This window comes from Oncorhynchus mykiss, chromosome 25 (assembly GCF_013265735.2).
Source record: "Oncorhynchus mykiss isolate Arlee chromosome 25, USDA_OmykA_1.1, whole genome shotgun sequence".
Lineage (NCBI taxonomy): Eukaryota > Metazoa > Chordata > Actinopteri > Salmoniformes > Salmonidae > Oncorhynchus > Oncorhynchus mykiss.
The window spans coordinates 46,606,959-46,622,153 of NC_048589.1; the positions used below are offsets into that span (position 1 = coordinate 46,606,959).

The 15,195-nt window shown below is 40.0% G+C and overlaps 1 protein-coding gene across 1 annotated transcript in view; it reads right to left on the reverse strand.

The window, feature by feature from the left end:
* c25h20orf194 (chromosome 25 C20orf194 homolog) overlaps positions 1-14,120 on the reverse strand; it is an 84,425-nt gene extending 70,305 nt beyond the window's left edge. Inside the window, exons 1-5 of the mRNA XM_036962462.1 lie at positions 13,946-14,120; positions 10,790-10,866; positions 9,725-9,850; positions 2,616-2,740; positions 163-259 (exon numbers count right to left, since the gene is read on the reverse strand). Of these exons, the coding sequence (XP_036818357.1) occupies positions 163-259; positions 2,616-2,740; positions 9,725-9,850; positions 10,790-10,866; positions 13,946-14,001 (481 nt within the window). The 5' untranslated portion in view covers positions 14,002-14,120. The remainder of the gene's footprint in view (positions 1-162; positions 260-2,615; positions 2,741-9,724; positions 9,851-10,789; positions 10,867-13,945) is intronic.
* Between the last annotated feature and the right edge of the window lie 1,075 nt (positions 14,121-15,195).

Below are 15,195 nucleotides of genomic sequence, written 5' to 3' on the forward strand. Positions count from 1 at the left end.
AATCAGGTAACAAATATAGTTAGTTGATTAAATAAATAACAGTCATCAGATTAATGAAAGTAAAGTCACGATGTGGGAAAAGTCAAGGGGTCTGAATACTTGCCAAAGGCACTGTACATGTAACATGTACTATGTCATGTAATCTCTGTAACTATACTGTACCCTGGGTGCTGTAAGGAACTCCAATACGGCTGCAGTCTTGAACCATGCTCACAAAGCTGGAGATCTTAAACTCCTCCGCTGCTTCCTCGTCTTCATACTGCAGGGGGAGATGAGGGGGGAAACAAAGAAGGAGGGGGAGGGCGGAGAACAGGAGTGAACATAATTAACATCAACATTCAATTTAGACATACCTGTGTATCTGCTTGGTTAAGGAAACAAATATAAATGCATTTCTATTAATTAAGTAATCTAATCAAAACATAAAAATATTGTTATTTATTTCTTGATCAATTTAACATTTGGATGAGAACTTACAAGTGTGATGGTAGTAAGCTAACCTCTGGCTGGGTAAGACAGTCTATGTGGTTACAGTAATATCTAACCTCTGCCTTGGTAAGGCAGTCTATGTGGTTACAGTAATATCTAACCTCTGCCTGGGTAAGGCAGTCTATGTGGTTACAGTAATAGCTAACCTCTGCCTGGGTAAGACAGTCTATGTGGTTACAGTAATATCTAACCTCTGCCTGGGTAAGGCAGTCTATGTGGTTACAGCAATATCTAACCTCTGCCTGGGTAAGACAGTCTATGTGGTTACAGTAATAGCTAACCTCTGCCTGGGTAAGGCAGTCTATGTGGTTACAGTAATAGCTAACCTCTTCCTGGGTAAGGCAGTCTATGTGGTTACAGTAATAGCTAACCTCTGCCTGGGTAAGACAGTCTATGTGGTTACAGTAATAAATAACCTCTGCCTGGGTAAGACAGTCTATGTGGTTACAGTAATAGCTAACCTCTGCCTGGGTAAGACAGTCTATGTGGTTACAGTAATAAATAACCTCTGCCTGGGTAAGACAGTCTATGTGGTTACAGTAATATCTAACCTCTGCCTGGGTAAGGCAGTCTATGTGGTTACAGTAATATCTAACCTCTGCCTGGGTAAGGCCGTCTATGTGGTTACAGTAATAGCTAACCTCTGCCTGGGTAAGACAGTCTATGTGGTTACAGTAATAAATAACCTCTGCCTGGGTAAGGCAGTCTATGTGGTTACAGTAATATCTAACCTCTGCCTGGGTAAGACAGTCTATGTGGTTACAGTAATAGCTAACCTCTGCCTGGGTAAGACAGTCTATGTGGTTACAGTAATAGCTAACCTCTGCCTGGGTAAGACAGTCTATGTGGTTACAGTAATAGCTAACCTCTGCCTGGGTAAGACAGTCTATGTGGTTACAGTAATATCTAACCTCTGCCTGGGTAAGGCAGTCTATGTGGTTACAGTAATAAATAACCTCTGCCTGGGTAAGGCAGTCTATGTGGTTACAGTAATATCTAACCTCTGCCTGGGTAAGACAGTCTATGTGGTTACAGTAATAGCTAACCTCTGCCTGGGTAAGACAGTCTATGTGGTTACAGTAATAGCTAACCTCTGCCTGGGTAAGACAGTCTATGTGGTTACAGTAATAGCTAACCTCTGCCTGGGTAAGACAGTCTATGTGGTTACAGTAATATCTAACCTCTGCCTGGGTAAGGCAGTCTATGTGGTTACAGTAATATCTAACCTCTGCCTGGGTAAGACAGTCTATGTGGTTACAGTAATATCTAACCTCTGCCTGGGTAAGGCAGTCTATGTGGTTACAGTAATATCTAACCTCTGCCTGGGTAAGGCAGTCTATGTGGTTACAGTAATAGCTAACCTCTGCCTGGGTAAGACAGTCTATGTGGTTACAGTAATAGCTAACCTCTGCCTGGGTAAGACAGTCTATGTGGTTACAGTAATAGCTAACCTCTGCCTGGGTAAGACAGTCTATGTGGTTACAGTAATAAATAACCTCTGCCTGGGTAAGGCAGTCTATGTGGTTACAGTAATATCTAACCTCTGCCTGGGTAAGACAGTCTATGTGGTTACAGTAATAGCTAACCTCTGCCTGGGTAAGACAGTCTATGTGGTTACAGTAATAGCTAACCTCTGCCTGGGTAAGACAGTCTATGTGGTTACAGTAATAGCTAACCTCTGCCTGGGTAAGACAGTCTATGTGGTTACAGTAATAAATAACCTCTGCCTGGGTAAGACAGTCTATGTGGTTACAGTAATATCTAACCTCTGCCTGGGTAAGGCAGTCTATGTGGTTACAGTAATAGCTAACCTCTGCCTGGGTAAGACAGTCTATGTGGTTACAGTAATATCTAACCTCTGCCTGGGTAAGGCAGTCTATGTGGTTACAGTAATATCTAACCTCTGCCTGGGTAAGGCAGTCTATGTGGTTACAGTAATAGCTAACCTCTGCCTGGGTAAGACAGTCTATGTGGTTACAGTAATAGCTAACCTCTGCCTGGGTAAGACAGTCTATGTGGTTACAGTAATAGCTAACCTCTGCCTGGGTAAGACAGTCTATGTGGTTACAGTAATAGCTAACCTCTGCCTGGGTAAGGCAGTCTATGTGGTTACAGTAATAGCTAACCTCTGTTTGGTTCATGCAGTGTATGGAAAGGTTCCTCCAGTGGGAGACGTAGGGCAGCAGGTAACTGTAGTTGATTGGATTACAGTACAGGTGGACACTCTCTGCCTTGATCAGCACGATCACATCTGGAGATGAAGAGAGACGGGTCTCAATGTTAACGAGCCAGAACAACACACAGAGTAAGACAGCATTAACAAAACACTAGAACACATAGGTTGTCATCACAAAAGCACCCTATTCCCTATATAGTGCACTACTGTTAACCAGAGACCTATATGCACTATATAGAGAATAGGGTGCCATCCGGGATGTAGACCATTAGAAATATTAATCACTGGAGCCAGGAGCGCTTGTTGAGAACCATCCAACATGTGTGAAGTAGTATGCATTACTGATCCTAACCCCATAACACTAACCCCTACTACTGACTATATGCTGATCCTAACCCCTACTAATGACTATATACTGATCATAACCCCTACTACTGACTATATACTGATCATAACTGACTATATACTGATCATAACTGACTATATACTGATCATAACTGACTATATACTGATCATAACTGACTATATACTGATCATAACTGACTATATACTGATCATACCCCTACTAATGACTATATACTGATCATAACCCCTACTACTAACTATACTGATCATAACCCCTACTACTGACTATATACTGATCATAACCCCTACTACTGACTATATACTGATCATAACTGACTATATACTGATCATAACCCCTACTACTGACTATATACTGATCATAACTGACTATATACTGATCATAACCCTACTACTAACTATACTGATCCTAACCCCTACTACTGACTATATACTGATCATAACCCCTACTACTGACTATATACTGATCCTAACCCCTACTACTGACTATATACTGATCATAACCCCTACTACTCACTATATACTGATCATAACTGACTATATACTGATCATAACCCCTACTACTAACTATACTGATCATAACCCCTACTACTGACGATATACTGATCATAACTGACTATATACTGATCATAACCCCTACTACTAACTATACTGATCATAACCCCTACTACTGACTATATACTGATCATAACCCCTACTACTGACTATATACTGATCATAACCCCTACTACTCACTATATACTGATCATAACCCCTACTACTGACTATATGCTGATCCTAACCCCTACTACTGACTATATACTGATCATAACCCCTACTACTGACTATATACTGATCATAACCCCTACTACTGACTATATACTGATCCTAACCCCTACTACTGACTATATACTGATCATAACCCCTACTACTCACTATATACTGATCATAACTGACTATATACTGATCATAACCCCTACTACTGACTATATACTGATCATAACCCCTACTACTGACTATATACTGATCATAACCCCTACTACTGACTATATACTGATCATAACCCCTACTACTGACTATATACTGATCATAACCCCTACTACTGACTATATACTGATCATAACCCCTACTACTCACTATATACTGATCATAACTGACTATATACTGATCATAACCCCTACTACTAACTATACTGATCATAACCCCTACTACTGACTATATACTGATCATAACCCCTACTACTCACTATATACTGATCATAACCCCTACTACTGACTATATGCTGATCCTAACCCCTACTACTGACTATATACTGATCATAACCCCTACTACTGACTATACACTGATCATAACCCCTACTACTGACTATATACTGATCATAACTGACTATATACTGATCATAACCCCTACTACTGACTATATACTGATCATAACCCCTACTACTGACTATATACTGATCATAACCCCTACTACTGACTATATACTGATCATAACCCCTACTACTGACTATATACTGATCATAACTGACTATATACTGATCATAACCCCTACTACTAACTATACTGATCCTAACCCCTACTACTGACTATATACTGATCATAACCCCTACTACTGACTATATACTGATCATAACCCCTACTACTGACTATATACTGATCATAACCCCTACTACTGACTATATACTGATCATAACCCCTACTACTGACTATATACTGATCATAACTGACTATATACTGATCATAACCCCTACTACTAACTATACTGATCCTAACCCCTACTACTGACTATATACTGATCATAACCCCTACTACTAACTATACTGATCATAACCCCTACTACTGACTATATACTGATCATAACTGACTATATACTGATCATAACCCCTACTACTAACTATACTGATCCTAACCCCTACTACTAACTATACTGATCATAACCCCTACTACTGACTATATACTGATCATAACCCCTACTACTGACTATATACTGATCATAACCCCTACTACTCACTATATACTGATCATAACCCCTACTACTGACTATATGCTGATCCTAACCCCTACTACTGACTATATACTGATCATAACCCCTACTACTGACTATATACTGATCATAACCCCTACTACTGACTATATACTGATCATAACCCCTACTACTGACTATATACTGATCATAACCCCTACTACTGACTATATACTGATCATAACTGACTATATACTGATCATAACCCCTACTACTGACTATATACTGATCATAACTGACTATATACTGATCATAACCCTACTACTAACTATACTGATCCTAACCCCTACTACTGACTATATACTGATCATAACCCCTACTACTGACTATATACTGATCCTAACCCCTACTACTGACTATATACTGATCATAACCCCTACTACTCACTATATACTGATCATAACTGACTATATACTGATCATAACCCCTACTACTGACTATATACTGATCATAACCCCTACTACTGACTATATACTGATCATAACCCCTACTACTGACTATATACTGATCATAACCCCTACTACTCACTATATACTGATCATAACTGACTATATACTGATCATAACCCCTACTACTAACTATACTGATCATAACCCCTACTACTGACTATATACTGATCATAACTGACTATATACTGATCATAACCCCTACTACTAACTATACTGATCATAACCCCTACTACTGACTATATACTGATCATAACCCCTAATACTGACTATATACTGATCATAACCCCTACTACTCACTATATACTGATCATAACCCCTACTACTGACTATATGCTGATCCTAACCCCTACTACTGACTATATACTGATCATAACCCCTACTACTGACTATATACTGATCATAACCCCTACTACTGACTATATACTGATCATAACCCCTACTACTGACTATATACTGATCATAACTGACTATATACTGATCATAACCCCTACTACTGACTATATACTGATCATAACCCCTACTACTGACTATATACTGATCATAACTGACTATATACTGATCATAACCCCTACTACTGACTATATACTGATCATAACCCCTACTACTGACTATATACTGATCATAACCCCTACTACTGACTATATACTGATCATAACTGACTATATACTGATCATAACCCCTACTACTGACTATATACTGATCATAACTGACTATATACTGATCATAACCCCTACTACTAACTATACTGATCCTAACCCCTACTACTGACTATATACTGATCATAACCCCTACTACTAACTATACTGATCATAACCCCTACTACTGACTATATACTGATCATAACTGACTATATACTGATCATAACCCCTACTACTAACTATACTGATCATAACCCCTACTACTGACTATATACTGATCATAACCCCTACTACTGACTATATACTGATCATAACCCCTACTACTCACTATATACTGATCATAACCCCTACTACTGACTATATGCTGATCCTAACCCCTACTACTGACTATATACTGATCATAACCCCTACTACTGACTATATACTGATCATAACCCCTACTACTGACTATATACTGATCATAACCCCTACTACTGACTATATACTGATCATAACCCCTACTACTGACTATATACTGATCATAACCCCTACTACTGACTATATACTGATCATAACTGACTATATACTGATCATAACCCCTACTACTGACTATATACTGATCATAACTGACTATATACTGATCATAACCCCTACTACTAACTATACTGATCCTAACCCCTACTACTGACTATATACTGATCATAACCCCTACTACTGACTATATACTGATCATAACTGACTATATACTGATCATAACCCCTACTACTGACTATATACTGATCATAACCCCTACTACTGACTATATACTGATCCTAACCCCTACTACTGACTATATACTGATCCTAACCCCTACTACTGACTATATACTGATCATAACCCCTACTACTAACTATATACTGATCCTAACCCCTACTACTGACTATATACTGATCATAACCCCTACTACTGACTATATACTGATCATAACCCCTACTACTGACTATACACTGATCATAACCCCTACTACTAACTATACTGATCCTAACCCCTACTACTGACTATATACTGATCATAACCCCATAACTGACTATATACTGATCCTAACCCCTACTACTAACTATACTGATCATAACCCCTACTACTGACTATATACTGATCCTAACCCCTACTACTGACTATATACTGATCCTAAACCCTACTACTGACTATATACTGATCATAACCCCTACTACTGACTATATACTGATCCTAACCACTACTACTAACTATACTGATCCTAACCCCTACTACTGACTATATACTGATCATAACCCCTACTACTGACTATATACTGATCATAACCCCTACTACTAACTATACTGATCATAACCCCTACTACTGACTATACTGATCCTAACCCCTACTACTGACTATATACTGATCCTAACCCCTACTACTAACTATAGTGATCCTAACCCCTACTACTAACTATACTGATCATAACCCCTACTACTGACTATATACTGATCCTAACCCCTACTAATGACTATATACTGATCCTAACCACTACTACTAACTATATACTGATCATAACTGACTATATACTGATCATAACCCATACGACTGACTATGTACTGATCCTAACCCCATAACCCCTACTACTGACTATACTGATCATAACTGACTATATACTGATCCTAACCACTACTACTGACTATATACTGATCATAACCCCATAACCCCTACTACTGACTATATACTGATCATAACCCCTACTACTGACTATATACTGATCATAACTGACTATATACTGATCATAACCCCTACTACTAACTATACTGATCATAACCCCTACTACTGACTATATACTGATCATAACCCCTACTACTGACTATATACTGATCATAACTGACTATATACTGATCATAACCCCTACTACTAACTATACTGATCATAACCCCTACTACTGACTATATACTGATCATAACCCCTACTACTGACAATATACTGATCATAACTGACTATATACTGATCATAACCCCTACTACTAACTATACTGATCATAACCCCTACTACTGACTATATACTGATCATAACCCCTACTACTGACTATATACTGATCATAACCCCTACTACTGACTATATACTGATCATAACCCCTACTACTGACTATATACTGATCATAACCCCTACTACTCACTATATACTGATCATAACCCCTACTACTGACTATATACTGATCATAACCCCTACTACTGACTATATACTGATCATAACCCCTACTACTGACTATATACTGATCATAACCCCTACTACTGACTATATACTGATCATAACCCCTACTACTGACTATATACTGATCATAACCCCTACTACTGACTATATACTGATCATAACCCCTACTACTGACTATATACTGATCATAACCCCTACTACTGACTATATACTGATCATAACCCCTACTACTAACTATATACTGATCATAACCCCTACTACTCACTATATACTGATCATAACTGACTATATACTGATCATAACCCCTACTACTGACTATATACTGATCATAACCCCTACTACTGACTATATACTGATCATAACCCCTACTACTGACTATATGCTGATCCTAACCCCTACTACTGACTATATACTGATCATAACCCCTACTACTCACTATATACTGATCATAACCCCTACTACTGACTATATACTGATCATAACCCCTACTACTGACTATATATTGATCATAACTGACTATATACTGATCATAACCCCTACTACTGACTATATACTGATCATAACTGACTATATACTGATCATAACCCCTACTACTGACTATATACTGATCATAACCCCTACTACTGACTATATACTGATCCTAACCCCTACTAATGACTATATACTGATCCTAACCCCTACTACTGACTATATACTGATCATAACCCCTACTACTCACTATATACTGATCATAACCCCTACTACTGACTATATACTGATCATAACCCCTACTACTGACTATATATTGATCATAACTGACTATATACTGATCCCAACCCCATGTTGCTGCGTGGCTGGTGAAATAGATATTCTAACACAGGAATACCTAAATCTACCCGCATTTTCCGGGTGTTAATTTTATGCCCTGGACATAGATAAACTGCAGTCGGTCCACAACAGGGCAGCACGTTGCACTTAGATGTACACGGAGGTGGATGTCAGTCACATGCATGTCAGTCTCCCCTGGCTCAGAGTTGAGGAGAGATTGCCTGCATCACTATGGGTATTTGCGCAAGGTATTGATGTGTTTAAGGTACTGAACTGTATGTTCAAACCGTTGGCACAAAGTTTGGACACTCATCGGTACAAAACAAAACATGCAACCAGAGGTCTCTTCATAGTCCCCAGGTGCAGAACAGAGGCTTTGAAACAAACAGTATTAAATAGAGCTACGACTACATGGAACTCTCTGCCACCTCAGGTAACAGATTAAAGAACACCTTACGGCATGACGGGGACTGTGGAGACACAGACATGTTTATATATTTGCGTATTGTATGATGTATATTATTGATTCTATTTGTTGTGTTTTGCTTCCTATTTGGACCACAGGAAGAGTAGCCGCTGCCTTGGGGGATCTTATTGAAATACTAAACCCCATAACCCCTTCTCCTCACCATCCAGCACCTCCTCAGGGAAGTCCTCCAGAATGTGCTCCAGGTTCAGCTGGTTCTTCCGGTACAGTCCGTAGAACAGGTAGTTGGCCAGCTCACTGCAGCCCTCATTATACCTGCTGTCAATCCCTGCAATATGAACTAACATGTCAAATCATGCTGAAATCAAATAAAACAGGGAAGTTAATATGACTACAACATAGCTAAAGCATCATCTATATAAAACAGGGAAGTTAATATGACTACAACATAGCTAAAGCATCATCTATATAAAACAGGGAAGTTAATATGACTACAACATAGCTAAAGCATCATCTATATAAAACAGGGAAGTTAATATGACTACAACATAGCTAAAGCATCATCTATATAAAACAGGGAAGTTAATATGACTACAACATAGCTAAAGCATCATCTATATAAAACAGGGAAGTTAATATGACTACAACATAGCTAAAGCATCATCTATATAAAACAGGGAATAGTGTACAAAACATTAAGAACATCTGCTCTTTCCATCAGAGACTGACCAGGAGAAAGCTACTGTATGATCCCTTCTTGATGTCACTTGTTAAAGCCACTTCAATCAGTGTAGATGAAGGGGAGGAGTCAGGTTAAATCATGTTTTTTAAGCCTTGACACAGGATTGTGTATGTGTGCCATTCATAGATTTTAGTGCCTATGAACGGGGTATGGTAGTAGATGCCAGGCACACCGGTTTGTGTCAAGAACTGCAACGCTGCTGGGTATTTCACGCTCAATAGTTCCCCATGTGTATCAAGATTGGTCCAGCACCCAAATGGAAACATTGGAGTCAACATGGGCCAGCAACCCCGTGGAACGCTTGACACCTTGAGGAGTCCATGTCCCGATTAATTGAGGGCAAAGGGGGGAGGTGAAACTCAATATTAGGAAGGTGTTCCTAATGTTTGATATACTAAGTGTATAAATAATAATATCTCAAGACAGTTTACTGCGTTCAAGCCATGTTTAATATATTGTCATGTTGTCAAATCCAACTTCCTCAGAATGAATGTGACTCCAGTATTGAGACAGTGCTGGACTCACCCAGAGAGCAAAGAATCCCATCAGGGCTGGCTTCCCCCTCCCACAGCAGTGACTGGACATGGCGCAGACGGGAGCAGCTGAAAAAGACAAACACAATATAACGTAGATACAGTAGGTGCCATTGATGCCAATTTGTCAAAATACAAATAAACATCCACCATATGAACCATACAATTGGATAGAAGCCAGTGCCCTTGGAGCAGCAATTGGACAAAAGGCTATCAGTTCGACGGCGAGAAAGAGGAAATGTCATGACTCGAAAGCGGGGGAAAAATGGTTCTAAGTACAAACCTTCATCGCCTGAATACAAGCCAGGGAATATTACTTCTAAATTTAGTTTATCACTTGAGCATTTTAAGGATGTTGGATCCCATGGGTCTGCTGGCTCTCTTGAGAATCATGAGATGGAGTCAGTGATGATTCCTCTGAAACTGAGCCTGACCAGGATGAAGGCCTTCCTGTGGCAGCAGGTGTGGTGGTACAGATTTACAACGTTTGCCCTGAAAATCCTACCAGAGATGATTTTGGACCGGTAGGAGTGCGGTTTTTGGAAAAAGTGGATCTATGCTTTTTGGCCGACCAATATGTTGTTTCAAGTTGGGTAAAGGACAAACTGAGAACTGTTACATCCGTCAAAGTTTAGAGAAGTGGAATTGTTTAGATTTTTTGTCTATCCTCGACTGGTGTCATGTTCGGGGTGAAAGTAAGGCGGTATGGTCCGGTAAAACATGAGCCAATCACAGTAATGAAAAATAAATGTCAAGAAAACTGTCGGCCATTACACCATAATTTATCATTAGGCTGACGCATGGCATGAAACATTTGCGAATGGACTTGAAAACGGGTGGCATGGCCTAGACCAGGGATTATCAACTAGATTCAGCCACGGCCCATTTTTCTTAAGCAGATGGTCGGGGGGCCAGAACAGGCAGGGTCGGCAGGTAGCCTAGTGGTTAAGAGTGTCGGGCCAGTAATTGAAAGGTCACTGGTTTGAATCCCTGAGACGACTAGGTGAACAGTCTGTCGATGTGCCCTTGAGCAAGGCACTTAACCCTAATTGCTCCTGTAAGTCGCTCTGGATAAGAACGTCAACTAAAATATAAAGATAATTATAAATATTTGTAGAATGCAAATTGACCACAAGAAGCCCAAACAGATGCTTGACTAAAACATAATAATTTTGGGCCTCCCGAGTGGCGCAGTGGTCTAAGGCAGTGCTAGCTGCGTTACTACAGATCCTGGTTCGATCCCAGGCTGTGTCGCGACCGGGAGACCCCCAGCGTCGACCGGCTTGGGGAGGGCTTGGCCCCCTGGGATGTCCTTGTCCCATCGCACTCTAGCGACTCCTGTGGCGGGCTGGGCGCTGACACGTCGCCAGGTGTTTCCTCCGACACATTGGTGCGGCTGGCTTCCGGGTTAAGCGTGTATAAAAACATTTTATGTTTTATTGTTGGACATAATAGACTGTGAAAACACTAGGAAATCAGCTCCAAGTGATTATAATTCAAGAAATCTGTTCCCAAGTGAATACTATATAGACACACAGGACCAGTCAAAAGATTGGACAAACCTACATGGTTTTTCTTTATTTTTACTATTTTCTACATTGTAGAATAATAGTGAAGACATCAAAACTATGAAATAACTATGATTACAGAGAACCTATTGAATGAATAAGGATTATATATATATAATTCTATGATTAGGCCCACAGAGATCCTATTGAATGAATAAGAATTATATATATATAATTCTATGATTAGGCCCACAGAGATCCTATTGAATGAATATGGATTCTATATGTAATTCTATGATTAGGTGCGTGCACATATAGGTGGTCCCGTACTGGGAAGACATGAAATCAATTTTCACCCCTGGTCGTGCTTTGTTCTCTTTAGTAGGGCACCGATCAAAGAAGTGATCACTGGGGGGGCATTGAGTGTGGAGGTGGATAAGATGAGAAATAAAATTTCTGGTGTTTTGTGTCAGCTGCCGTTTCGGGAGTCTCAAATCCGGTGGAAATGGTAAGATGGAGGCTACACAGTCTTTCTTGCTGAGCTTCAATATGGAGTTTCTAACGAATAAGGTCTGGCAGGGGTATATTTGCTATTCGGTGAGGGCGTTTATTCCGAACCCGCTACGGTTGATTAGGTGCCAAGGATTTGGATATGTGGCAGCAGTATGTAGAAGGGAGATCCCAGAATGTGGAAAGTGTACAGGAGGGCATAGTCAGAGGGAGTGTGAAGTTGGGGGTTGAGAACACTGTGGGGCGCCCATGCAGCTGGGGGTCTGAAGTGCCCTGTACAAGTTGAGATTGCCAGAGTTCGAGTGGGGAAGACTTTCATATGCTGAGACGTTAAGGAGAGTGGAGGATAGCCCAAGGATGAAGGATTTGACTGAGAGCCCCCCCAGTGAGTAGGCCTGAAGAGAGAGATTCAGAGAGGTTGAGTTTTAATAAGGTTGGATTTCTTGCATTTATAACCATGGTGATCAACTGCAGGGATAGAGCAGAAATCACAGAAGAAAGATGTGATAGTTGAAGCAGCAGATAAATATTTGGGTGTGAGAGTTTTGTGCAGCAGATCAACAGGAAGTTGAGAGAAGGGTTTCCATCCTCCAAGGACAACGGCCTGGTGTAGAATCGTTTAGGGCTAAAGTAGTGGGATGGGTTTTGGGGATAGTGTATAGGTAAGATGCAGGGTTAGATGGTGGTGTAATTTAAATTTTCCACCTTCTACCTTTTTTCGTATGATCAAAATGTGCAATCCGCACTCAGACCTGCGAAAGGCAGAAATAGCAACACAGCATCTACAGTAAATAAGAAAAAAGACAGTAAAAAGGTGCAACGTAGATGAATCCATCCGCAATGCACATTCTCAAAGTGCGACTTTGATTGAATTCCTAGGCAATTGACGCTAGCAGCTAACTAGTCTAGCTACAATCAATCGATTAGTTAGCTTCATATCTAGCCGATCCAATGTCATAGTCAAACATGGCGAGATAGCTTAACAGTAGCTTTCAAGCAAACGTTAGCTAGCTCAACTGCCGAGCAACGTAAAGAAACAACACATCTGCAGCTAAATATTTATAGCTAAGCTAGCTAGCTTCATCACATCCCTTTTCGGTAAACAAGATAGCGTCAGAAATAGACGTTACCTGACAGCGGGGCTCATACACGGGAATTGTCCGTTCACCCTGCGGATACAAGACATGTTTATTAGCAACCGTCGTTATGGCGTTTTGAAAATAACGTTTTTTTTTTGGAATCCGCCGATATTTGATCAAGGCGCGAGCACCAGTGCCGTCATTGTGTTCGTTAGCGTTGCTGCTATAGACCTGTCGACGGCATAGCAACCGCCTGGACCATTACACATTTAGGGGAGTAGCTTTTTAAAACAGTCATATTTAGGCTTAACAACATGCAATTACATTAGTTATGGCTGGTATTAGACATATATCACTAAAGAGCATACCTAGTTTTTTTAGGGGGGGTGGTATTAGTTGTTTCAATATAGAAAAGGATGTAACCTACATATTGGAATCCCCCTTCCTACACCACAGCAGCAGTCGATGCAACCCTGTTAGCCCTTGATCAGGACTCTCACAGTTCCATTAGACGCAGGACTCTTCTGTAGGTGGGGTTGATCTGAACATTAACACGCATCGCTTGTGGTACGGTTTTCATATCGGAGAGAGAAATTATTTATTTTTTAAATAGGCTAAATTGATACACAGGGTTAGTGTTCCCACAGGGCCATATGTCCATGTTACAGAGCTTGTTTACGGAAGACAGAGTGGACTAACCAATCTGCGTCTCTCTGAACACCTGTGTAACAGATGTGATCCTTACTCTCTCTCGCACTGGGTAATAAAGAACAGAAGCCCAGCCAATGGTTCCAGATGATCCGTAGTTTGTTTTGATACAAATATATTACACATGTCGTTTATGACTCGATAGTGCTTGAATGTCAATATCAGACTGGGATTTACAATCAATAATTGAACAATTACAAAAATATTAAAAATGCAATATGTATAAATACTTAATAAAAAGATTGCACATTAGATATGCAGTTCTAGATGCTCTGGATGGCTGTAGAAAAACACCTGTAATTAGCAGGGAGCTAATATGCCCATTACATTTAGAGCATGTTAACAAACTCTTCTTACAGCAATCATACATACAAAAGCACATTACAGGAAGATCATAATATCTAACAGGTATTGTACACACACACTACGTGTACAAAACATTAAGGACACCTGCTCTTTCCATGTCAGACTGATCAGGTGAAAGCTATGATCCCTTATTGATGTTGCTTGTTAAATCCTCTTCAACCAGTGCAGATGAAGGGGAGGAGACAGGTTAAAAGAAGAATTTTGAACAGCCTTACCCCACTTACCCC